Source organism: Gobius niger (genome assembly GCF_951799975.1).
Source record: "Gobius niger genome assembly, chromosome: 15".
NCBI classification, from domain to species: Eukaryota; Metazoa; Chordata; class Actinopteri; order Gobiiformes; family Gobiidae; genus Gobius; species Gobius niger.
The window spans coordinates 6,200,999-6,228,781 of record NC_136866.1 but is presented as its reverse complement, the minus strand read 5'-3'; the positions used below and the strand labels follow the sequence as shown (position 1 = coordinate 6,228,781).

Here is a 27,783-nt window from a genome sequence, read left to right as displayed (position 1 = left end):
AAACATCGAAAACTATGTAATGTTGTCCAAGTGAGCATGGTTGCCGTGGTTACTATGGTGTTCCTTGGTGATTTTGTTGTAATTTGGGTTTTAATATGAATTTTTAATGTGAAAGTGAGTTATGGATAGGGTTTTTGAGTTTGTTGAAACATAACATCCAAAAAAAAGATTGAAGGCACACTCCTTTCAGTTAAGGTGTGCTTGTTAAGTATTAATAAGGTATTAATAAGCATTAATAATATTCTTGTAAAGTTTTCACACTCTGCTTTTTATACTTTTATCTGTTAACAAACTAATAGGCCATTAATAATACGCTTATTCATAGCCTCTAAGACTGAAATCATTACTAATGCTTATTAATACTTATTGAGCACACCTTAATCTAAAGTGATACCGTTGGAGTCTCTATTTAATATGTGTCGCACAAATTATGTATATATAACTTGTATAACTAAAAGTATAACAAAACAACAATTTGCCTAGTGACCCTGAAGCATACAGTAAGCTAATGTGGGGGCAAAACTGACATGGGGATCAGAGATTCAGGGTTAGGGTTTTGATCCGGGTTAGTAACAGCTAATGTGATGCAAGTTGTGTTACACTCACACAGATCTTACACACAGTTTTAGAAACAAGAAGGCCTTGGCTTTCAAATGAGATATCAAACTGGCATGTAGGCTTTAAACTCGTCAATACGCTTTGAGATTTGGGCATAACTGGGGTGCGTACCCATGTTCCCCGAGTCCAACGTTCCCCGGGTGCGATTTTTTTTTTGTAGGTGAGTTGATACATCAACCAATCATAAGTCCCGAGAGAGAAACGTCATACACACATCAATCAGCTTAACACTGACCCTGCCCTATAGCCACCAAGCCTAAGGATAGTGGGCTGGTGCCTAATCTTAGTACATCTGGAATCGCCCATATATGGTCATGTTTGAAAACAGTAAAGGGGGAAAACAATTTTGAAAAAATCGAAACTTTCTCACATGGAGAGGAGCAAAGTAGTTCAACAGCCCATAAATACATAAAAAAAAACGGAGAATGCTAACATGATGCTACATGTTAGCATCGGGCTAATGCTAACGGTTAGCTAGCGCAAGCTACAACTGCCGTTTTTTCACTAATATCCATATGGGCCCGATTTAGAATTGACTTTATTTGTATGTGATAAAGAAGTTCATATTCCACCACAAAATGGCTAAAAAGAGTGGAAAATTGAGTTTCCAAATGATTTTATTTTTCCCCCTTTGGCGAGGCCACGCCCCCTTCTAGATGAGATGCCGTCTGTATCTACTGTATGTTCCCCCACTTCTACTGACGGGGGAACGAGTTCGGGAATGTGATGTCATATCGCTAAGCATTATGGAATTATCAGCAATTGTAAACTAATGGAGATTTTAAAAGTTAAAATAGTGTAGTTATTGTTCACATTATAACACTTGGACACCACAGTGAGTTAGATGTATTTACCAGCAGTAACTCAGCAGCTACCGGAGCTGTTCCATGCCTTTTTTCTTCACTTTTTATACTGTTTTTATCCATTGTTAGTCTATGAAAAATGCATGCTAACAGCTGCAAAGATGGCGGATCTTCATGGTAACTGTGGATTTTCCCGAACTCTATAGGGCTGACCCCGCATATATAACTCTAACCTTTAACCTAACCCTAAGCTGGCAGATAACAGGTTAATACGTGACTAATATTGACATTCGTAGGTGAACACCGTCAGTGAGACATATCCGAGACAAACCGTTAACACAACCTGAAATAATCATCTTTACAGCATTAGAAGCACCACTTACTGCGGCCCATGAGAGCGTTAAACATGCTAATCACCTGCCCTGTCCCCCACGCTCAGCCACTTCTGCCGGTGACTTCATTCTCCTCATGGAAACCTCTGTCACGACTGCGTGGGCCCGCTGCTTTAAACCGCACTGGCACCCCACTTATCTGCCACTGGAATCTTTAATCAGCTTTTATTTTTATCAGGAGCGCTGGACTTTGACGACTTGAAATGCCAAAGTCCCAATGCACCAAGGTGATTCACTTTGGCTGATTGGCTCCACGAGTCCTGCCGCGCCCGCCGAACTCTTAGCATAATTTGAGTTGATTTTAACCCCTCATTGGCGACGCCCTCATTTATTAGGGCTAATAAAACGGTTCAAACAGGAAGTCAAGGAGAATGGCCTGGTGGGAGTAGAGACATGTTCACTATCGCCCCCTTGACGTATAAGTAACAATCAAGATGCTATATACAGATGTGGTCTGTGTGGATACAAAATCCATTTTCCGATGGCGCTACCAAGGGAGACAACTAGAAAGAGAAACGCTGCATTAATCCCACTCCACAGAAGATAAATTGTTGATAATATTCTGCCAGGATTTTCAAAGTGTGGAGCTGCTTCAAAGGTATTTCCCAATGGACTCACTGTGGAGCTCAGACGACAGAAAGCCTATAGAAGGATTTATGGACTAGGAGGCCTCAGCGGGAGCGTCCTTGCTGTAGATGGCAGAGTGAGGATAGAGAGTGGGGATTATGTTTGCCAAATAAATCAATAGGAATTCAACAACACCAGCCCAACACCCGCACGAGGAGACACATGATCAATGGCGATGGCTCGGCTTTTCCCCTCGTGCATTTTGGCATCATTTTACATGTCTCCAGCAGACTATAAATGATCTCATGGTCTGAGTAAATGTATTTACGAGAGGCTCTTGAAACACTATTCTGCTAACAAGATTACCTCAAACAGCCTCCATGAGGAAATGAATGGTATATTGTGCTTTGTAAGACAAGGTCACAGGGCTGTTATCAACATGTAAGTGCTGCAAGGCCTTTGTGATAATGTGCTGAGTCACGTGTGTAAAAGCTACATATGAGCAATTAGTCCAGGTTTGGCCACCAGTGACACACAGCACTGACCAACCAATGATGGACGACCACCAGCAAACACATTCTGTTACTCACACGAGCAGCTTTATGTCCCGGACATGCTGTTGGAAACATCTGCTATTGTGGGTTATTGAGAAGGGTGATGTTGAGTTTTCAGGTTGACATTTAGCTGTAGGTTCATTCATAATGAGAGGGATGTGAGCTCTCGATTTACAGATCGATCTACGTTCCCACCCTCACCTATGGTCGTGAGATTTGGGTAATGACCAAAAGCACAAGACTACGAATACAAGCGGCCCAAATGAGTTTCCTTCACAGGGTGGCTGGGCGCACCCTTCGAGATCGGGTGAGGAGCTCAGTTACCCCTGAGGAGCTCGGAGTAGAGTCGCTGCTCCTTCACATCAAAAGGAGCAGCTGAGGTGGCTCGGGCATGTGTTTCAGAAGCCTCCTGGTCGCCTCCCTCGGGAGGTGTTCCAGGCTTGTCCTATTGGGACAAGGCCTCGTGGAAGACCCAGGACACGCTGGTGGGACTATGTCTCCGAGCTGGCCTGGTGTCGCCTCGGGGTCCCCCCAGAACAGCTGGAGGAGGTGTGAGTGGATCGGGAAGTTTGGGCATCTCTGCTGAGACTGCTGCCCCCACGACCCGGCCCCAGATAAAGCGGAAGAAAATGGATGGATGGATCGAAAGATGGATTCATTTTGAGACAATACTCTGACATGCAGGAAGGGACAAAACCCACAATGCCAATCTGGCAATAATTCAAGCATGAAAGTGTCTAAGGAGGAGGCATTAAAGTGCATTTTAAAGATGCTGTAATGAGTGTGTTGACAACTCTGGTAGTGAAGCTGCATTTTGCAAATCCAACCCGTACAACTTTATTTTTTATTACACTGATATTTAAAATCGACCGAGCTCTACAGGGACGCATGGTGTGGATACACCTGTATGTTTTTAACCACACCGATTTGTTTTGTGGATCAGTGGTAGGCTGTCCACGATATCACGATACTCAGGGGCCAATCCGATACGTGGGTGTTGCGATACAAGTAATTATGATAAGTCATGTGTCCAAAGTTTATAAACCAAATGCCATTTAACAAGTTTTGTTATTGGAAAACAAAGGAGCCCATGATAAAATACCTCCAAACACAAGTATTGAAAGTATTGCGATACTTGATAAGGTATCGATACTTGGTATTGCAGCAAAAAGTATTGTGAACTGATTTGATTTTTTGTCCTAGCCCTAATGTCCACCCACAGCCCAAAGCTTTTCGTTTTAACTATGAGACCTTCACAAGGACACTTTACAAAAGATAAGATTACAAATATAAAAGCGTAGGCTACAGATAGACGGAAACTGAAATCACTGTGACGCCGCACTTTTTGCTTCTAAATCTTCTATACTTGTAAAGCCCTGAGGATTTTGGAGATATAAGTATCCAACACAAACAAAACCAATCACAGATGGCATCATTTCACACCTGCCTTTGTAACATCCGCGTTTATGATAGACAAAACATAAACACACACGTTCTCACATCAACAGTCAAGACGGTTTTTGGAGCGATAATTTATTCCTGCGTCTGCATCCTTCATCCTTGTCCTTGAGTGACTACAGAGAGGGCGCCCAGGTGGGGCCACGGGGGGGACGGGGGGGGGACTGCGAGGCCCTCATTCACGCTCATCACATATGCACACACAGCTCACATGAGCTCATGAATATTCCGCACGAGCGAAGCAGCACTGTTCCTCTACTCTTGTTCCTCTGACTGAAAACTGTCACTTGTGCCAATCACGTCTGAATATTTGATTAATGACAGAAGAGACGGTGCGTTTTTTGTTGTGGATTTCTCCGTGAGACGTTTATCGGGGTGTGGGCTGGCGTTTTGACTGTGGAAGAGGGAGACGGCGTGCAAAAACCTAAAAAAAAATCTGATTTGCTGGATAAAAATGCTCCAAATGTGGTCTGAAACACCTGCTCAGTGCCTGTTCATGTCTGTTTACGACACGACCATGCCTGGACCTTGACCTATAGCATCTTCAGAGTGCGATGTTTATGGCGGCTGACAAGTCTTGGACGAGTGGCTGTAAACTCTGCAGCAACAAAGCAATGGCACCTCTGTGTGGGGTCAACATGTTGTCACCATTTCTGAGGCGACACCTCCTTTCATCATACCAGCCTGTGATGTCAAAGGACTGTTTTCTGTATGTGGTATACCGAGAGGGCAAATGACCAGATAGGAACACAAGGTAAAAACCAATTCGAAGCAGTTTATTTAAAAAATGATTTATAGTAGAATCTTCATCATAATTGGTAGCAACATAAGTTAAGGCAGGACACTAAATTGGGAAAAATAAGAATTTATTAATCTACAAAAACTAAGCTTAATTACACATTCATTTTATTTAAGATGACCAAAAATTTGAATATTCCTATAGTTTAAAAAAAAATAAAACAAAGATTAACTAGGACAAGTCAAAAATAATCATATATATAACAAAGTGACCAAAAACCCGAACTAGTTTGCTTATGATGTGTGACAAATATAATAGAGAGAGGGATTTAATTAGGAGGAAAATAGAGGGATGTGGGGAAAATGTTACTAGTAGACATGTGTTGGCTCAGAATTCAGGGCATAGGATAATACATTATTTGATTGAATTTTTAAAAGAACACTGGACTTATTGGTAGAATCTATTTATTTATTTTTTTTAGGTTGTAAGCCATGGTGGTGATCATACACAATCTTGCTGGTGGGTGGCGGTAATGCGCTAGGGTAGTTCGCATCTGCCGTTTAACAGTCACAGAAGAAGAAGAACCCGAACTAGTTGCGTTATAACCAAAACTGTCAAAACTAATTCCCAAGAAAAAGGAAAAACAAAGCCATACGCTGCATCAAAAGGAACAAAAAAAAGGAGATTAGTTGTTAGAAAGGCTCAGCAGACCAAAGTGTTGTCATGGTGCCCTAACTTACCACCCATGACGGTTCACAGGACCCTGAGGGTAAATCAAACCCCATTTAATTTAGTTTAAGTTTTTAACAGACAGATTAAACAGGGACTTTTCAACACCTCATCATTAGGAACTCATGGCCACCACTCGAACCACGTTGCAAACTCGGCACTATTGTGAGCTAGAGCCAGCACCAAGGAGAAATAGTTTTAGCATAACATTAGCATTTTACTTTCAAAGAAAAAAAACAAAGGGGCTTTGATACGTCAATGCCAGGAGTGGGGACAAACAGAAGACACCCAGCTAGTAGCAGCTAAAGAGGGCACCATATTGGAACCAGGTGTCTTAAATAACCTTCCTAACTAGGGGGTGGGCTAAAGGGCGGAGCCAGGGGGAGCACTTCGGAGACTAGAGGAAAAAGAAACCACCCCACTACATGTAGATGCAGAAAGATGGAAAAGAAGGAAAATACTGAGGTCAGAGCTGCTATACAGAGGGTATATTTTTGTGCGCATGTTGTGGGACAATATATATAGGGGAAGCCAATGCAAAGTCACAAAGATCATGGTAAATGCAAATGATACAAACTACGGAGCAGCGTAATCTCAGTCCATGTTATTTGTCATCAGCCTGAATGATCACTTTAAGCCTAATTCACAGTCACGATACACTCATGTGATCCTTATTTTGAGCACAATCTGCTCTTGGCCATGTTCTCAATAGTCTTCATAGCTTCTTCCCCCTGGCTCATTATATAAAATCTTCTTTTTTCTATTTTAATCTTTGCTTTTCCCCCCCTCCATCTGCTTTCATAAACACAATTCTCATGTCTGGCTTTGGTCGGAAACTTCAAGGACTTCTTTTCCATTTCCATGCCAGGACATCGGAGTTATAATGATTGAATAAAAATAGTAGCAAATTGCCGGCGAGTGTGGGCTGAGAGACGGTAATTATCACAATAATATGTTTAAAAATTGAAGGGGCAGAGTGAGAGGGAGGGGAACAATGACTTGCAGTGGGGAGCCGGAGCTTTATTGTAACACAAACATGACAGGAATAACTGGCTAGACCAACCCTTTTGCACACAGAGGCACAATGTCTATTAGGAAGAATGAGGAAGTGATTATGGGGAAATGAGAAGATGGGAATGTGTCGAGACAAAACATCTTAGCAACAAAATACTAAAAATGATTAAAGCGGTGGTGCTGGTGCTGGCGGTGTTACAAATGAATACTCTGGTGCCAGAAGAAAATAAGTCAGGGACGCAACTTTAGAGCCACACCGCGCAAGATTTTACCCAATAAATGCAATTTAAATACAAGCATTTATTTTCTTAGTGATATTTTCATCATCACCTCTACTAAGACATGACTAACTTTACCATGAGTGGGTACGTCTCCAGCTCGTCTCCATGGAGAGGTCGACTAAAGGCAGCAGAATTCGGGCTTTAAATGGGTTAGATCCTCATCCAAGTCCATTCTTTGATTACACATTGCAAAAAAAAAAGCATTTTCTGTGTCGAGCTGTTCATTAGGAGCATGTTTATATTGATGTAAAACAGCATAATCCAAAATGTTACGCATTGTGGCTTTAATATGAATTTACTAATATAGGGGAAAATAATGTGGGGGTAATATAGGGCAGTGGTTCTCAACCTTTTGGTGCCGCAACCCCCATTTTAACAGTAAAAGGGATTCGTGACCCCCCGCCCGGGTCACACTGTGAGAAATAAAAAATAGTAGCCTACATAATTCTTAAAAAACAAACGGACAAAAAACAAATGGCTAAAATGAAATTCATCAAACTACAAACAAATAATGGCACTCTGGTAAAATAGCACACACATGCTACAATAAAATATCAGATTATGTGCTAATGAAAATATGGCTATTTTATCTAAATGATCTGACGACCCCCCAAATTGTCTCGCGACCCCCAGGTTGAGAACCACTGATATTTTGTTTGTTTGTTTGTTTGTTAACTTTATTGTCCCCGTAGGGGACAATAAAGTTAGGATGCATTTAACCCATTTAACCCATTAGGATGCATTTAACCCATCCTTCGATGCCGCTGGGGCGACCCGTAAGGAGCAGTGGTCAACGGCAGTGCCGCGCCCGGGGACCCATCTCCATGATGTGGACCCAGGCTGATGGTCAGAATAACCTGGCTATTGCACATGTTTTTAGTGGTAGGGGAAACCGGAGTACCCGGAGGAAATCTACGCAGACACGGGGAGAACTGCAAACTCCACACAGAAAGGCCCCGTCCTTGGTGGGAGTCGAACCCGGGACCTTCTAGCTGTGAAGCGGAGGCGCTAACCGCTGCGCTACCGTGCCGCCCATATAGGGTATTGTGATACAGGTTTTACATTTGCTCCCCACGAGCTGAGCCAAAATGATACATCAGTAAAATTAACACATTTACCATTAATTCAGGATGTTGCCCATCTATGGAAATGATTAGCATGTCTTCAGGACAAAGGGCAAAGAAAATATGATTGTTCTTAAAAAAGTGGTCATGTGTCTCACTTTACCCCACCCTCAGGGTAAACTGAGACATCAATCTATCCATTTTCTTCCACTTGTCCGTTTCTGGGTCGTGGGGGCAGCTGTTGGAGCTGCCCAAATCACATTGCACCTGCCCCTTATGGCTCCTCCTGCAGGTGGTGGGTCCACAGAAGGACGTCCTCACGATTTTAACCGGGCCTGTTGGTCTCTCATAAGGGGCTTCTGAACCGCTCTTTGTCTGACCCGTCACCTAGGACCAGTTTGCCATGGGAGACCCTACCAGGGGCATGAAGCCCCCAACAACATGGCCCTAGGATCATTCGGGTGCTCAAACCCCTCCACCACGTTAAGGTGATGGTTCCAGGAGGGGGTAAACTGAGACAGAGAAATCAACGGCGTAAAGTGAACCACTCTAGAAATACCATAATGACACGTGTTGTAACAATAAAAGCTAGACTGACAAACACACATTCCCAAACAAATGTTGGACCAGCAACAGAGTCATCACTCCCCTATATTTTTTTAAATTGCGGAATGAAATAGACTTTCGTACTTTTTTATATTATAAAAGTAGACATTTCTGAAAAGGAACACCATTTTTTATTGACTATGAATTAGTAAGTTAGCTGTTGTTAGCTTTATCGACAGTAAAGGTCCATTTTGCTCTACATTGCGAAACGTGCTAATAAACTCATCTTCAGCTCTGACTGTAAGAGAGAGTCTCCATTAATGTGCTTGTTCTCTCACACTCAAAGATACACAATACTATGGCAGTAGCAGTGTCCTATGCAATCAAACTGAAAACCTTTAGTTATAAGAAACACAGCTACTTCCATGACATTACTCACTGAATAACTGGACCTTGAGACAGAGATATAGTGGCTGACGTTCCTGTGTGTGACTCGGTTGTGTCTCAGGCGCAGGTGTTTTGGGGGAGATAAACAGACACAGGTGCACCTCTGAGTCAACGGCAGACACATGAGGACAGACTGAACTTTCTTCTGAGTGTTGGGGTTTTCAAACGCTGTCATCCGGGTGCATTTGTGGCATTCGATCACTGTCAGTCAATGATGAACAATTTACAGCGACTCAGGACCTATAACTGTACATAACTTTGTACATTGTTACCTTTAAAGACAGTTGCCTCTTTGAGAAGCCTTGTTCTGTTGACTGCTTCACTCTTTTTATATCATCGCATTAGCAGAACCTTTGCGAGAGGCGACAACCTTGTCATTTCTAAGACTAAAACAAAGTGAGACATAGTGTAAACATTTCAAGCTGTTGATGCTTAAGATTTTTATTTGCGGTGAATATTTGTTTCGGCATGCATTCTCATTTTTCAAAGATCCTTCCATATAAAAATAAATCTTATAAAATTTGGAGTGCAAAGTGTTGAGGCTGGGTTTGATTCCTGCAAAAACAACCAAACACAAATCCCCACTTTCCCCATTGAATGGCGGGAATCGGGCATGCATTACAAGTGACTTGGCGCCTCTAAATTGTAACTTATGGATGTTAAATATGAGTTAACCCGCCTAAGACTGTACAACATTCAAAGTAATCACATTCTAGCATTTGCCTGTAAAAAATTCAAATGAAAACAGAACTATGTAAAAAGATTCGCTCTATTCTTCTTAACGCAAGGCGCTTCACATTTTCATACATTTCATTATAATTCATTACATATCGAACAAAAATATAACGGTAAAAGTGCAAAATCAGCAAACCATATTTTCAGTAAACGCATTTGAAAAGTGTAAAAGTCCTTTGAATAAAATAAAATGAGTCAGAGTGAAATCGTTTGGCCCAGTGCTTCTTTGGAAAAAACACTTCACTTGTTTTTCTTGTTGAGGATTTTCATCAGCTTTTTGGACATGAAGTACGGCTTCTGAACCGAGCCGTCGTTCCTCTCGAGGTCCTCCACTGGATCGCGGAAATCAGAAAAATATGAAATTACCACGAGCTCAGTGTTTTATAACTTTGTTCATGCGTTTCTTGTATTACAAATACACAGGGGTAAAAAAAAACAAAGTAGAGGCATGGATGGAGATGCATTCATGTGAACATTGTGGAGATGTGAGATCATTTCACCCACGGTTCTTCTTTTATCGTCTTTGTGTGGCAGTAGTGGCTGTTTGAATGTGCTCTGTCTGTGGTTTTAGTCACATGAATTTCTTCTTAGACAAAATTTGGAGGATTTTTTGCGCATTTATAATAATTTAGTTTTGAATGATCAATTATCTTATTTCATCACTTGAAACCCATAGATACAGTGGGAGGAAAAAGCGAGCACACCTTTTGGAATTTCTTTTATTTCACAAAATGTGGTCCGATCTTTATTAAAATCACAAGAACTAGTAAACGGTGTCTGCTTAAACTAATACCACCCAAACATTTACATTTTATCATATTTTTATTGAACATAACCTGTAAACATTCACAGGACAGCCTGGAATAAGTGAGTACACCTCCCAATGAGCTAATTAGACAGGTTTATACAGACAAACACGCACTAGTCAAATTATTTTAATAAAGATCTGACCACATTTTATGAGCAATTTAGGCAGAAATGTAAGAAACCCCATGTGATGCTTTATACTAAAAACAATGCTCCAAAATTGGCACCAGTCATGTATTGATATCAGATTACGTCCGTATGGGATGACATATGAGCTGGATGTTGAAGCAAGTGATAGAATACGGTTTGTGTTTTGTTTAAATTCAGAGTGTGGTGCCTAACTGTGTATTAAGGTCAGCACACAACAGCACCCATAATACAAGCTGTGTTCTTTTCTTTAAAGCCAGCGGGTGTAGCATTGATAAATAGAATTTCTTTCATTCTGAAATGAAATATGCATCTTTACTGTGAGTCGGCTCAGCTCTCCTCAGATATAATTCAGAACTTCGCTTGGAGCGGGACATTACCCCCTCATCTCCATGCAGATTTCACTGATTTGGTTTAACATTAGGTTTATACATTGGATTCTCCATCAAATCATTTGGTATCTCTGTTTGTTAGTTGTAAAAGATCCTTGTTCGTGTGTCCAAACGCCTTTGTTTTTCCTATCCTTAATACAGATTATGATTGTGGTTTATCAGTGACTGATAGTGACTCACAGAAGCAGAGGAAGAGCGTGTCGACGGCCATGTTGTAGACGCTGAAGAAGCCGTGAGCGATGAGGTAGCTCCCGAACATCACAGTCTAGGAAAAAAACAAACAAGAAATGACTCTCAATCACTTCAAACAGGTCTTAAGTCAAACTCTGAAATCAGAAATATACAGCAGTTGCATTGAAAGACGTCCAATTAGACGAACAATGAAAATGAGAAATGAGAAAAAAGATGATCTTTTAAGCTTGAAGGGCAAAGTCATTACAATACAAAGAGAGAAGATGAAGCACTCTCCATTTGCAAAGCTTAAGTGATTCTGTTATTGGCAATTATGAAGCAATCTAAACATGTGACCCCCCCAAAAAAAATCTTGAAGTATTTTTCCCAAAACCAAACACAAAAATATAAATATCACTGGGCATTTGATTACAAACTCACAATGATGGGCATCCAATAATAGTTGAGTGTTTCAGATTGAAAGGTTCTGTTGGGTAAAAGGATCCTTCCAGAGAAGAAAAAGAACGACAACACACCTAAAAAAAAAGAATCAGGGTTTAGAAATTGTTGACCAAATTATACTTAAAACTGTATGAACTTCTGTTACTGATCCTCACCCACTCCACCAACAACCAGGAGCTTCCCAAAGAACAGCAGCAAATCTGTGACTTTATCCAGCACCACCACCCTGCAAACAGAGACGTCTCAGCACTGGCCACTAGAGGGAGTGAATGCTTCAAAAAGTGCTTAAAGCTTTTAGAGAGCTTTGTAGTTTGGAAATTTAAGCCAAATCACAGCGTATTTGAAGTCATCACACTCACTGGTCACCCGACTTCAGACACAAACCTTAGGATATTTCTCATCAACAAGCTGAAGGCGTTTTTGGCCGAGACGCAGAAGTTTTTACCATATATGGCGATCTGTACAAAACAAACAAAACATAGACAGGTTTTAAAACTGAAGAAACCTTTGAAAGAGTAAAGACATGTAGAAAGCGATTTGATTATTACTCCTCTACTACTGCTGCTCTCCTCTACTTGCCATTATTGGAAAACCTTTACATGCATATTGATGTAAGAATAGAAAAGGCCGTGTGTTTCACCATGATGTAGGCGTTTCTGTTGAGGAACTTGATGAACTTCTCGAGGCACCAGAAGCAGCACTTCAGGCAGCACAGGAGGAACCGCGCACATCGGTTTTGGGCCGCTACAAAAACACACCACTCGATGAGACCAGGTCGAGAGTTTTTTTTTTTCTTTCAATAAGTGCATTGACAGAAATATCCTTACCGCTGGTTTTATGGTCAATGTATTCCAGGATCATTCGAATAATCTGTATTAGCGTCAGAATCAGAGCTCCAAATGCCAATGAGCCCACATGATACCTAGAGAAATGGATTAAGTTTATAATATAATGAACATTTGATTTGATTCATTGATTCATTTTTTGTCACATTTTTGTAATTTTTTTGTCAATTTCTTGTGACATTTTTTCCACTTTTTCATCAATTTTTCGTCACTTTTTTGTAATTTTTTTGTCAATTTTTTGTCTTTTTTTTGTTGTCTTTTTTAATCAAATTTTTGTCATTTTTTGTTACATTTTTGTCATTTTTTAGTCAATTTTTTATCACATTTTTGTCATTTTTTGTCACATTTTTGTCATTTTTTGTCACATTTTGGTCATTGTTTTAGTCTCGGTTTTGTTGCTATTTTCACACCTTTTTTCCAGAAGCTTTTGGACTGGGGTAAAGCCAAACTGGAGAAAATGTGCTTGGTTCAGGTGGGAGTTAAGGGGTTAAACAGCGATTTGTCAACTAATTATCTTTCCCAAAAAACAAATAAATGATTTGTCTTAAAAGGTCAAAATTCCACCATGATCCTCCCCTCGTATGCAAAAAGCACTTGACTAGATTAGTTTAAATACCTCAATGATTGATTCATGCGATAAAACAGAGAATGAATATTGCTACTGCACCTGAGGGCCCGCAGGAAGGAGCCGCAGACGGGGAACATGGGGATGTCGGCCGGTTTGTGGAAGGCCCAGTAGTACGAGGCGAAGGCGCCGGCCAGAGTGCACTGTCCCAGGGCGATGACAAAGTTCACGCACCACAGAAAGGCAATGACGTTGTAGATCTGCAGGTGGAACAGGAACTGCTGAAACTGGCCCTCTTCGTTGTACTTGATGAAAATGCAGCTGGCGGACGGGCATCCTGGGTAACTGGACGAGGTGAAGTTCTGTGGAACGAAAACAAATCAAGCACATGAACATTCTTTATTTTCAAAGTTAACCATTCGACTGAGTATGAACAATATAAGTCGTTTTACCAGCGGATCACATGTCTCTGAGGCGTCGATCTTCTTACACTCCTCGTTGGTCGAGTTCAAAGCCACCACTTTATAGATGGGAGCTCCAGAAGTGGCCAAATACCTGGACCAAGTTTGTTAAGATGGAAACTGAATGCTTCGTTCCATCTAAATGGCCAGAGTGCTATGAAAATAACATAAAGGATACAGTGCAGTGGCTGCCCAGTAGGCCACACAGATGATCAGCATGATGAAGGTGATCACCGGATAGACCAGGGCGGACATCATGTGACTCACTGCTCTGTGGAGACAAACACGCATCTGTGTTTATTGTTAGAGTAACGGTGCGATCCGTGTAAACCCTCCCAATCTGGACGCTCCGACGTCAGCTCCAAAACATCTCACATGAGCTGTTTGTATATTTAAAGACTTTTCAAAGCTACAAGGTCAAGGACACTGGTTCAAACATGTCTACAATAATATTCTTAAGCCTAAAAACAAGGTCCTTTTCACAGCAGAATAAGCTAAACCTTTTTTAAAACATGCCCATATTATCTGAGGAAAAAATAAAATGCCTTTAACCGAGAGCATTGAAAGCAAAGACCAACAAAACTGATCTAATTGGATATTTTTTTCTTGCATTGTCGCTGTGTTTTTGTCACTTTGTTTTTAAACTTTTTTGGTAATTTTTCCATCGTTTTGTGTCGTTTTTTTGACGCTTTTCTATCACTTTTTTGTTGCGTTTTTGACACATTTCTTGCCCCTTTTTCCAAGGCTTTTTTGTCATGTTTCTAATGTTTTTTTTTGTTGCACTTTCATCCTTGTTTTCGTCTCTATTCTAGTGCTTTTTTCAAGAAGATTTGGTTAATGACAAACTGGAGATAATGTGCTCAGTTCAGGTCGGGGTTAAGTGGTTTCAAACAGCGATTTGTCAACTAATTATCTTTCCCAAAAAAACAAATAAATGATTTGTCTTGAAAGGTAAACATTCCACCATGATCCTCCCCTCACATGCAAAAAGACTAGATTAGTTTAAATACCTCAATGTGAGCATAATAATCCAAATTTGAGTTATGTTTTGACCTGGATGATTTCACTTGTTCTGAGATGTTTCCTTTTTGTAGTTTAGTTTAGTTTATTTATTTAGAAAAACAGAGACAGTGTACAATAAACATTAACCTCAAGGGGAGAGATGCATTGTACCAGGTTATAGCTCAAGTGCTAATTTCCACCTGTAGTCCCTGGGCAGGCTGATGTTATAGTAAAATACATAAAAACATCATGCATACATGGATAATGGCATTTACATTGACCAAGTTCATAATAGTAAAAGCAAATCTTCACATACACAACCATCAGATATAACACACATCCGGTCACATGTGGGTGCAAGTTTGATTTTGTAGCGTACAGACAGCTACATGCTATAACCTGCACATACCTGCTGGCCTCCTGGATGAGGGCGATGGCAATGAGAATCCTCTTCCTTAAAAAGATGAGGATCAGAAGCAGAATCGCCTCCCCGATCGAAATTATAATCACTGTGAAGCACATGAACAAACCACGTTATCGCCTAAACACACACGTACACCTCGTCTCTTTTTTTTTATTTATGACGTCGCGGTCAAGGGCTGCTATAAAATGTATCGGATATATTTGATTAGGACAGTTATTTATAGCAGGGATTCGTTTTGTCCACAATTCATTTCCGACTCACAGAAAGCCAGCCACGTCTCCTGAACTTCCAGATAAACACTGAAGTCGGTGCTGAACCCGACGTTCGAGATGTAGGCCGACTTTTTCTTGTAGTTGTCGTATTCCCAGTAGCAGTGCCAGATGCCTGAAGGAAAACACACACCACTTAAGCCTGTGTTTATGGCCTGTTTATGTGATAAGACCTTGACCTGGAATGTAATCACTTATTTATAGTCGTGTTCTTGTGTATTTATGGTTTACCGTAAGCTCCGGCGCCCAGGAGTCCGACGATCAGGACCCAAACCATGACCGGAGCGAGAAACCTCAGCAGCAGCAGAAACAGCAGGCTGGTCACCATCGCTATGAGCAACCCTCTGAGCGAGAGATGAGACTTTGTATTAGGACTGCACTACACATTCAACAAATTCCATTCATATTGCTTTCATTCACTGAAAATCGTGGAAAAACAGCCATATATACGTATGTTAAGTGTGACGACTTTTACTTCCAGGTTCTGGCAAATATGCGAAAAAAAAAAAAAAAAAAAAAAACTCTTAAAAATAATCATCGATATTTCTGAAACTCAACGGAGAGTTACTGAACCTACTTATTTCTCAGACTCACTAGCCAAAAATGCTGTGCCTACTGCTAAAAAAGTAATATTTACTAAAGTCACTACTTGTACTGATTTTGGTAAATTACCTTTATAGCAGTAGGTACAGCATTTTTGTCTAATGGGCCTGATAAATACCGTAAATTCTCTAATACTGGCCTCTCTAACAGAAGCCGGGTCTCTAAAACAGGCCGGGGCTTTTATTAGAAACGGTAGAAATATTCCCCAGGAATTTGTCTCATACTGGTGTAAATGAAAACTCACGTGCAGGAAGTAACAAACGGGAACCCGGGCCGAGGGGGGACGCTGCGGAGGAGCTGATCCGAGCGTAACTTTGACACAGATTTAGCCACTTTTCAAACCTCCAGTGACTATATTTGGAAACAGGGCAACAAATGTTGTGTGACCCTCCAGGGTTTTAACAAAGTCCCCATCGCGTCTTCAAAGCACGTCCAGCTGCTCCGTGTGCAGGTCAGTCCCACGCCTCAAAATAACTCCTCTGATCAGCGCGAGCGTCTCGTCTTCTCTCGGGTCTTTTATGATCGATCACAAACTCAAACGCTCCGTCTAAACTCGCCTTTTACACAAGATACAACAAATAATCCTGTCCGCGGTAAAAACGAAACAGAAACCTGCAGTGACATTGATGTCAATGTTCCGCTAACAGCAACGAAACACTTCCTGTTGTCCCGACAAAATAAAAGGCATCAATGTTCCAGCCGCTGGGACAGGGTTTGAAATGTTAATTAATAAACCTAATATTTTAGGTGCAAATGGACACAAATGTTGTTTTTCTTCATTTTCCTGGTCGTCCGTTTTGCTCAAACAGAAATAAAGGCCTGTCTCTAACTGTGGCCTGGTTCCAATAAAGGCCTGGTCCTAGATGCCCTTGAGTAAATAAAGGCCCCGGCCTATATTAGAGCATTTACGGTAAGTATGTTCAGTAACTTTCTGTTGAGTTTCAGAAAGATTGATTTTGTATTAAAGAGTTTTCTTGTAGTTTCTCGCACATCCGCGGACCCGGAAGTAGCGCTGTGACGTCACCACTTAACAAACGTATTGTACTTACAAAAGAATCCAGGGCCAAGCTGAAGCGAAGTCCTCAAAGATCCGGATGCCGATGTCTTTGGCGTTGAAGCCGCTCACCAACTCACTGATGAAAACACGGGACAGAATCAGGCTTAAACGGTCTCAAAGTGTGAGGTTTGCCAAAATCTACAACAAGCTAGAGAAGCCTACTGCGAAACTAAAAGCCATCTAGTCAATCTCAAAGCTTTCAAAAAAATACTTGCCTTTCACAGAACAAACTATAGTAACGATCACCAAACTCAAACAGGGAAAGGGGAATAAAAGTGTCTAATACTATTTGAGAACCACTGATCTATATTATCCACTACACAAATACTGTTTGACTAAAGCAGCAGCGTCTACAAACTATCAACTCACGACCACTGACCGTGTGCTGTGGGAGGAAAAGAACTGCAATTTTATATTCAAGTAAATTGGTGATTAAGTGCCGTTATTGTAAACCTGAGGAAGAGTCTTACCCAGTGCCATTTCTGATCTGTTCCAGGGTGTCATTGACGGAGGAGGGCAGACCCGGGATGTTATCAAACCAATTAGGGATTTCACCGAGTTTGGTGGCGTCGGGCAAACAGCGGCCGAGCACTGAAACAGACACGGGTCAGTTACAGAAGGAGACTCGCTGTACGTCCACAAACATACACTTATTCTATAGCAACATCCGCATTCACTTACCAGAAATCAGCGGTATGTGGAAGAATGGGCACAGCTCTTCGTCTGTGATTTCTTTTACGCTCTGAAGCAAAGCAATAAAAGTATGTCTAGATTATTGGGTAACACTTTACATTACGGGCATTACGGTAAGTCCGTGGTACTTACAGTGGTACTTATTGTGGTACTTACTAGTAATTAGGCTTAGGGGTCAGGATTAGGGAGACACAGAGTTACCACTGTATCTCTCGTTACTAAGAGATACAGTGCTAATGCTCTTAGTAATGAAGGTTGTACTTCTATTTACTTTGATACTTGATTGACAGTTTCTAGTAGTTACAGTGATATATCTATGGTACTTATTGGTAATTCAAGGATACTACAGCAGCAATTCATAGATAGTAAATGTGGTACTTCTACATACAGAAGTAATTGCTAGGATTTTGTGACTATAAAACAATATAAATCAGCATGAGGGAAAACAAGAAGTACAACCTTCATACTACTAAGAGTTACCCCTGTATCTAGAAGTACATACCTTGTAATTCTCACTATAGTATCCTTTAAGTACCACAATAAGTACCTAGAAGTACCACTATTATTACTAGAATTTACCACTGCAAGTACCACCATAAGTACCATTTTAAGTACCACCATAAGTACCATTGTAAGTATCACTGTAAGTACCATTGTAAGTATCACTGTAAGTATCATTGTAAGTACCACTGTAAGTACCTAGAATTTCCACTGTAAATATCACTGTAAGTACCACCATAAGTACCACCGTAAGTACCACTGTAAGTACAACGACAAGTACCTAGAATTACCACTGGATCACTCTAAGTACCACCGTAAGAACCACGATAAGTATCTAGAATTACCACAGTAAGTACCTGTAATGTAAAGTGTTACCCAGTATTTGCATTGTTCCTTTGTTTTGTAGATTTGAAAGAAAACGCCTGATCATAAAATATCCTTTATAGTCACCTCCAATCTTTTAAACATGGCACTGAAACGTTTCTCACCTTCCTAGTAGTTTGTAGGTTTAGAGATGGCACGCAGAAATCAGAATTAAAAACCTCTGATGGTTTTTTCACTAGGTCGAAAGGCGTCACTCCCCAGAAAGTACTGGGACATTCTTTCACACACACCTGAAGAAGGAAGGAAAACATGAGCCATAAAGATTTAAACAAACAAATCCCCGAACATAAAAATGAATTAAACCCGAGGGCCGACAGACCTGCATGGTTGGACACTGAAACCCATTGGCAGGGTTCGCCAGAATATTGAATGATGAAGTGGCACATTTGATCATGTCAAAATAAAACAGGTTTGGACGGTCCCTGAGAACAGCAGGAATACAAGCATGTTCATATGTTCATAAAACACTGTAGTTCTTAGTGTATAAAAGATTTACTTGTTTAGCCCCGTGCCGCAGAAAGATCCAGTAGAGTTTTTAGGATAAAGGGCATGTCTGGGATCACCATAGAGCCAGGCTGAGAAAACAAACATTTACCAAAGACTTTTATTTGGTAACGTGGCAAAGCAAATATTTGAAACAGGAACCATTAGTAATAAGACAAAGCTGGCACTAAAGAAAGTCAAATCGTGGCAACACTAGAATCCCCCAAAACTATGAGGTTGTATCTTTTATATTAAAAGGAATAGGCGTAATAATACCAGGAGTAGTTTGAAATCCGCGCAGTAATCTTCACTTTACTGTGCGGATGCCAAACTACTCCTGGTATTATTACGCCTTACAATATAGTCCCCCCTTTTATCCGCTTAGAAAATCCACATTGTTTAATTTTGTGTAATTATACTTTGTAGTGGAACACTTCACGTAACCATATTTAAATAGGGAAAACGTGGAAGAGCTTGGTAGCTTCTATCTTGACCAGTTTTGGAGCTATAGTGGAGAGAGGGAGAGGCTAAATGCTAACGCCGTCTGCGCTGTGTTTACGTGACTGAAGGCACGGATGAAGATCAGACAGGTCCTAAAGAACTCGTCAAAGCTAATGTAAGAACATATCTCAGTATGTAAAAACGGTGGTCTATTCCTTTAATCCTTAGTAGTAAAACCAAAGTATAAAACTCTAAACTCCTTTTCCAATGTCTGAATTTCACTACTTCCTCGTGACAGTTTGAGAAACACTTAAAGGTGGTGAATGATTTTCCCGACGGGACATTTTCTCCATTGAGCCGTGAACAAAAGCCCTTTGTACTTCCTGGTTCCGAGTGGCCCCTGTTCAGTGACCTCTGAGTGGACTGCAGCTAAGTAGAGGAGACACGTCGCAGATACAGCCCGGGTTTGTGCAAAGAGAGTTAGAAGGAGAAATGTATCTCTCTCTTATATCTTCAGGTGACTTGGCTTTGTAGCTGTTGTGACTGTGCGAGGAAACCATCGAAAATGTGGCACGTTTTTGATTCCAGTTTTCCTCCCGGTTGAAACATGACACTCTCTTGTGCCTCCAGTTGGGATTAATCATCTTAAGCAGGAAAATAACGAGAGTATGTGCAGCAAATCGTAAAATCAAACATGAAAAAACACACAAAACCTCGACAAGGGCTTAAAAGATGCTAAAAAAGTAGAGAACAAATGGTTAGATGAATTGCTATCGGCTCTTACCTAAAATCCCCACTGCCAGATACCCAAGGATCACCAGGATGAACAGGATGCAGCAAATGATATCTGTGCAGCCCCTGATTGAGGAGAAGTGAAAAATGAATTTACAATATGGGAATGTATGGTTTAAAAATGTGTCTTAAATGATTTCTGTTACTTCTGTCTAACCTAACACTCATTAAGACCTTTTGCAGTAGAAGCGCGAGAGAGATTATTGTCTTAATCCGTTATCCTTTAAAAATGAACTGAAAGTAAAGTTCAATGTGGCTAAAAAGATGAGTAGAAATAAAGGGTGTTTTTTGTAGGTAATGAAAATTAAAATTGCATTCACCTCTTCGATATCGGCCCATTGAAGTTGGGATCAAACTGCCGCGGTTCCCCTGGAAAAACCACAAAGCATTAGATTTTGCCTCAAGCTATTTTCATATCTAACCAACAATGGGCCATTAGCTCACCATTCTTTAAAGGGGCATTAATGATAAGTGTGTCAGTGTGTACAGAGCAGATAAGCTATCAGGAGCCTGAGTACATTACAACTTGTGATCATAATATTTCTTAAGTCAAACACGTGGTGAAGGCTTATTATCTTGGTATTTGGAAAAGCTTTGGGAAATGTTCTCGACTAACACCTTGGTGACACATGAAAAGATATCATCAGCGTCCGATCCTTGCCTTCCCATTCTAAAGGTATTAGAGAATGGCAGTCTGGAAGTCTGAAACTGTTCCTCTGACCTGAAGGATTTCTCTTGGACAATAAAAAGGACTGTGCCATTGGAAAACCATATTTAACCCCTTAACTCCCACCTGAACCGAGCACATTTTCTCCAGTTTGGCTTTACCCCAGTCCAAAAGCTTCTGGAAAAAAGGTGTGAACATTGCAACAAAACTGAGACGAAAACTATGATGGAAACGTGACAAAAAAGTGAGAAAACATTGATGAAAAAGTGGCAAAAATGTCACAAGAAATTGACAAGAAAAAAAATGACAAAAATGTGACAAAAAATAACAAAAAAATTACAAAAATGTGACAAAAAAATAACAAAAAAATGAGAAAAAAATGACAAAAATGACAAAAAATGACAAAAATGTGACAAAAAAATGACAAAAATGTGACAAAAAAATGACAAAAATGTGACAAAAAATGCAACAAAAAATGCGACAAAAAATGACAAAAATGTGACAAAAAAATGACAAAAATGTGACAAAAAATGCGACAAAAAAATGACAAAAATGTGACAAAAAATGACAAAAATGTGACAAAAAAGGACAAAAAAAAAAGGACAAAAAAGTTACAAAAATGAGTTGAATACCCAACAAAAAAATGATGGAAAAAAAATGACGTGAGGAAAAAGAGGTTAAGAAATGTTTTTGCATATTGTTAAATAAACAAATAATCCAAAGTAAACTACCAGTACTGTATGTGTAAGAGCATTATCTGCGTTATCCAACAGGTATGAGAACCAAATTACCAACATGTTTCCTGGAAGAAAACAATAGTCACTGTATACTCGCTGGCAGCTTCGAAATGAGGACACAGCAGGTGTTATAGCGAGCTCCATTACGATATATATTTCACTAAAGCCACAGTGCTCAAAGTTTAACGTCTTAACATAATATGGCCAAAGAACTACAGTAAAAATCAAAACATTAACAACAATGACAAGGCCAATTATTCGGGGAGGACCGGATTTAAAAAGTGCCAGCTCGACCTGAGCAATGAGGGACATCAAGAGGAAAGGACCATTACTTTAAATATTGTTCAAAACTAGTAACATGTCAGTATTACATGATGGTCTCAGTGCTTTAACCTCTTAACTTCCGCCTGAACCGAGAGCATTTTCTCCAGTTCAGTTTTACCCAAATCCTGTAGGCCAGTGTAACACCTCATTTGAAAGCTAAGATCTACAAAGCTCATCTAAATGGATCTTTTTCCTCCTGTCATCAGATTTGTTTCCATCTTCATTTTGTAACTTTTTTGTCATTTTTTTAAATAAAGTTTTTGTCATTTTTTTGTCATTTGTCGTCACTTTTTTGTCAAATTTGTTGTCATTTTTTTTGTCTTTTCTTTGTAATTTTTGTGTCTTTTTGTGTCCTTTTTTCATCACTTTTTTGTCACATTTTTGTCAATTTTTTTGTCATTTTTTGGTCTTTTTTTCGTCGTTTTTTTGTAGATTTTTTGACATTTCTTTGTGTCATTTTTGTCATTTTTTCGTCAAGTTTTCTCACTTTTTTGTCACATGTTCATCATTGTTTTAATCTCAGTTCTGTCGCTATTTTCACACCTTTTCTCCCAGAAGCTTTTGGATTGGGGTAAAGCCAAACTGGAGAAAATGTGCTCAGTTCAGGTGGGATTTAAGGGGTTAATAGATCAGCCAAATTTCCTTCATTTCGTTTCATCCATCGATGGCCATTACACACACACGCTCTTTTCACATGAACAAAAGGGAACATCATTTTTCAAACTTCCTCTGTTTTAATAAGTCCCATTATAAGTTTGCATCAGCGCTGATCTCGTGTTTCTCTCGCACCGCAGAGTATAGTCACAGGAATGGAAAGAGAAGCCTCGTCTGTGTGTGTTTGGTCAATTCAAATTAGACAGAGGCAAATCGACTGGAAGGGAGGAATAGAAGGGTTTACAAGCTCTAACCTCAGCCATTACAAAAACAATGCATCAGGCTGAAGTATCGAGTCACGCCACCAACCCCTATGTTCAGCTTGCAAACATTATCACTCTGTATTTGTGTTCTAATCTGTTAAATATTGTATCATAGGAACAGAAAAATGAGTTCTGGTGCGGTGTTACTTTAGTCATTTTGGTCAAAGTCACGACTAAAATGGTCAGATCTTGTCGTCGTCTAAAGTATGATGAAGCCCTTAACTCCCACCTGAACCGAGCACCTTTTTCTCCAGTTTGGCTTTACCCCAATGCAAAAGCTTCTGGAAAAAAAGCTGTGAAAATGGCAACAAAACTGAGACGAAAACAATGATGGAAATGTGACAAAAAAGTGACGAAAAATTGATGAAAAAGAGGCAAAAATGTCACAAAAATGTCACGAGAAATTGACAAAAAATGACCAAAATGTGACAAAAGAATGACAAAAATTTGATTTAAAATTGATGAAAAAATTACAAAAATGTGAAAAAAATTGACAAAAATTTACAAAAAAATGGACGAAAAAAATGACAAAAATGTGAAAAAAAAAAAAATGAAAAAAAAAAAGGACAAATAAAGTTACAAAAATAAGTTAAACACCCAACAAAAAAATGATGGAAAAAAAAATCTGATGACGTGAGGAAAAAGATCCTCTCGGGAGTTGAGAGGTTAAATAACACTGAAAAGCAGAGACTAAAATCATCCAAACTTCCAAATACAGTTTAAAAAAGCCGCATATCATTTCAATTCACTGCTAAAGGAACAGGTCTGTGCTTTGTTCGTGTGGGAGAAGCTCCAGGAAGCAGAAAACTGTGATTAAATATGATTATAATAAATATCATGCAATTAAATCGACTGAAACTGGACAAAAATTGAAGAGAATTATTTGAGTAAATCCTGACAAGACTTAAACCAAATCGAAATATGTCAAAATGAACACTGTTCTGGTGTCAGTGCTGGAAGCCAATAATAAGGTTTTGGTCAAATATGAGAGAAACCAGCTCCTACAGAGACTCGAGTAGAGTAGGATGACGGTGTTGGAGATGTGAAGGAGCAGGAGGCCTAGAGAAAGACCAAAACTGCAGCTTCAGGATGATATGACATGGTGAAAGAGGACATGGGAGTTAGAAAAGATTACTCTTCAATTCTCGGTCCGAACAGATCAGCTTGAGTTAACAATAAAACGACTTGTTGCGTTACGATCTTTGACGTCAGACTTAATCGGTGATCCTTTGAGTTTCCAGGATGTGAAGTTGTTTTATTATGGGCTTTTATAGAAGGAGCAAGTCATCTCTCTGAGCTGCACTTTTATTTCCTCGAAGAGTTTCAGACTAAACCAGGGCATTGGAGTCAGAACATCAACACACTGGTCTCGGAGCAACGCGAGACTCCGGGGAAACTATCTCAACAACTCATTTCACACGCAAAGAAATGATGCATCCTGATCATTTGTGTTAGTATATCAAACTAGTGCTGTCAGAACACGGAATACAAAGCCAAACACACACATGGCTCAGGTAAACAGGTCTGCCCTCCTAATGCATCAGTCTCCATGCAACAGGTTTGACAGGACACACACCGTGGCTCGGATTCAATAAAATGACAGTTTACGGAAGCAGGAGCAGCGACACTTTATCTTGGACAATTAAAGACAATCGAATCTGACACACAAATTAAACGTGTGTCAGCTAAGTTATTTAGGGAGTATAGTTGTTACAGATCCAACATTTTGCTCATCAAAGCTTCTGCTGTTGTTCGACGGATTAGGGGACAAAAACCAGTTCTGAAGTGTCGTGGTGTCAAATGACTGCCTCTTTGTCTTAGAGCTCAGAGACTATGACACTATGACACAGTTTTTTTATGTTCTCGTAAAAAAAAAAAACACCAGGAAAAAGTCAGAAAAACTTTGAACCTGAGGCGGAGAGCGGGACGTGTCGGTGTTTTAACGACTTGGGAGAATTGCAAAAGACAAATACAATATAACGGGTGGGGAGGCCAGTCGTTGACCTTGATGTGGCGGTACATGCATTTTGTTCTATGTTTTGTAACCGGATAAACCTTCAGTCATTCATTCATTAGTAAAACGTACTAGCCAAGCCTTTCACGAAGCAACAACTACATACAACTCGGAAAACTAGAAAATTGTGAAAATGTAAAATGTGAAGCTAATAGACATGAAATCAATAAAAAAAAACATATATTAACAGCCTGTGGCACTGCTGAGGTGTTTTGGAAGACCAGGATGTTTCAACAAGAGCATTACGACATTTGAAGTCCATGTCCAGGATCCGTCTGTGTGGCGGCTCTTGATGCACTGACTCAAGGTCCCCCACACTTTTGAATGACACAGACGGATCCTGGACATGGGCTTCAGACGTCATATTCCACAACACCTCAGCAGTGCCACAGGCTGAGAGCGTCCAGGCCACGCCGCATTCAGGAAGTCATTCAAGTAAAAGGGCCCAAACCAAGTACTAATTACTTACGCAAGATTATCGTTTTCAAAGGGCCGACTGATTTCTCTGTTTAAAATCATTTTATCATTGATTTCATGGAATATTCGAATTTTCAGAAATGTGTTTTTTATAAGCTGTAAGTCAAAATCATCCAAATTAAAACAAAGGCTTGACAAATGTCACTTTGTATGAGGTCATGACTCATATATTAGTTTCACATCTTAAGTTGTATTACAGAAATAAATGAACTTTTTCACGATATTCTAATTTTCCGAGTTTCGCCTGTACACTGATACTACTATCATTCTTGTACTACTTCGAACATTTAAGAAGCTTTTCCTTTTCCACAAAGGTCAGAGAGGTGACAAAATCCTTCAAATGTATTTCTACCACAAACAGGAAAGTGAATATAATTTACCACCAACAACTTTCCAAAGTGTGTATCATGTTATTTAAACGGTTCTGTTTAGAAAAGAGTGGCTGGTATTATCGTGTGATTCTGCTGAGCTGACTGAATTATACATTAGGTCAGGGGTAGGCAAGTTTTCTTAACGGAGGGCCAGTTTTTTTCATTGTAAAAAGACCGAGGGCCAAAGCCGCCAATTTTAGGCCAAAGCAAAGAAAAATGACCATCTTGAATGAGATAAATGACTTAAAATTGCTTGAATAAAGGTTCTTTATGTTGAATTTGAGTCTATTTGGACTAATGTAAGATAAAGACACAAATGCTGATGCCAATGGAACGAGCATAAAACCCACTTTGAAATCAGACAAAATAACTTTTACTTTTAAAAACATTTGTTTTTCACTTGAAATTATACAATATAATCTGAATTAAGAGAATAATGACTTGTTCCATTGGTGAAAAGATGTTTTATCTGATCTAAGACCAGACCAAATCTACTTTAGATGAATCTCTTAATCCAAGCAGGATTCTGTCATTTCTTCCTTAAGATTATTATTATTTTTCCAGTGCACTTTCTACAAATACCAGAGCTGTACATGGTATGACCTAATTGGGTGTATTAACAGTATTTCTCCCATTTAACCCTAAAAATGTTGAAGTACTTTCTAATTTGTGTCATAATGTTTCTCAAAATCATCTTGAGGGCCAGAGGTTCTGTGCTGGAGGGCCGGATTTGGCCCCCGGGCCTGACGTTGCCTACCCCTGCATTAGGTAGTTAATATATTGCAGAACATAACCTGTCAACAACAACTTTCATAACTAAAGAGGTTACAAACACCTTTCAAAACCAAAACCACCCGTTCCTTCTGTTTCAACCAGGACAGATCCGCACAGACACATTGACCAACCAGGAAACTGAAACATGAAATTTCATACACATCCTTATTCTCTCTTTACCATCGTTCTCCGGTACTTGTGTGTTTTTCCAAGTTGTTTGAAGAGAAAAGGTTGTCTTAGTCTTTTTAAAGCTGCCCACAAAGTCAATAAGCACATGACAAGTATCAATGTATCACATAACAGAAAGTAAACAAGGATGCAGGATGGAGTACATGAGGTAAAACATGATACTTACTAATCGAACTACACTTATTTACTCATCAAAAAGGATTATACTTGTTAAAATTGTACATTGCAGCCAAGTTTTCAGTCCTTACCAACATGTAGCTTCACCAGGACTGAACTAGGGCCACAGGTCTAAGACATGATGGAGTAAGTTAGTTATAGACATGGAATAACAAACCAAAAAAGAGGCAAACCCATGTCAAAAATCGGTGTCTACATTGAAGTAATACCAGAACTGCAGTAGTGTAATATATTTGATAAAAGCTAAAGGCTATATGTAATCCGCTATACCCACACTCAGAATAAAGCAACATTTCGGGTTAAAACCTCAGCATCAGTGTCGTGAACGTGACCCGCAGGTGGATGAGTCTCACCGTGCTCCGCACACTCCTCCGGGGACGCCTTGCTCTGTCTTTTACCCATGTCTCGCCCCGGGTTCAAGGATTCCTTTTGGAAAAAAAAGTGTCTAAAATAGTTTTGAAAAGCAGAGCATAATGGGAGGACAGCGCATGTTTCACAAGGCGCGCTGAAGGTTCCAGCTCAACATCGTTAGTAGAAATCTTTCTTCCTGGAAGCTGTTACCAGGCAGTGGCACGAGCGCACCTGCGAGCCGCGCGCACCTGGGCGGACGACGGAGAGCGTCTGTGGACAAGAGGGCTCACTCTGTCTGCAGCGGGAGGGAAAGTCCATCTGCTAATAACCGGTAAGATA

General features: G+C 40.1%; 1 protein-coding gene across 1 annotated transcript; it reads right to left on the bottom strand.

Annotated features, from left to right (window-relative positions):
- Nucleotides 1–10,137: 10,137 nt before the first annotated feature.
- Nucleotides 10,138–27,526, bottom strand: LOC306975046 (choline transporter-like protein 4). Its single transcript, XM_079572466.1, has 20 exons — nucleotides 27,447–27,526; nucleotides 20,767–20,815; nucleotides 20,439–20,512; nucleotides 19,227–19,305; nucleotides 19,148–19,152; nucleotides 17,623–17,743; nucleotides 17,145–17,228; nucleotides 15,724–15,836; nucleotides 15,485–15,607; nucleotides 15,209–15,308; nucleotides 13,976–14,068; nucleotides 13,789–13,891; nucleotides 13,439–13,698; nucleotides 12,754–12,848; nucleotides 12,567–12,670; nucleotides 12,311–12,384; nucleotides 12,082–12,152; nucleotides 11,906–12,000; nucleotides 11,474–11,558; nucleotides 10,138–10,279 (listed from the first exon to the last, which is right to left on the bottom strand). The coding sequence occupies exons 1-20, from the start codon at nucleotides 27,493–27,495 to the stop codon at nucleotides 10,188–10,190; spliced, it is 1,869 nt and encodes a 622-aa protein (XP_079428592.1). The 5' UTR covers nucleotides 27,496–27,526; the 3' UTR covers nucleotides 10,138–10,187.
- Nucleotides 27,527–27,783: the final 257 nt, after the last annotated feature.

Bases quoted from the DNA above. Each gene is read 5' to 3' on its own strand.
- LOC306975046 (XM_079572466.1), bottom strand. From the start codon at position 27,495: ATGGGTAAAAGACAGAGCAAGGCGTCCCCGGAGGAGTGTGCGGAGCAC. The intron at 19,306-20,438 runs GTAAGAGCCGAT...TTGTTTTCTCAG, and splicing joins TCTGGCAGTGGGGATTTTAG to CCTGGCTCTATGGTGATCCC. The intron at 10,280-11,473 runs GTGAGTCACTAT...TCCGCGATCCAG, and splicing joins CACGCTCTTCCTCTGCTTCT to TGGAGGACCTCGAGAGGAAC.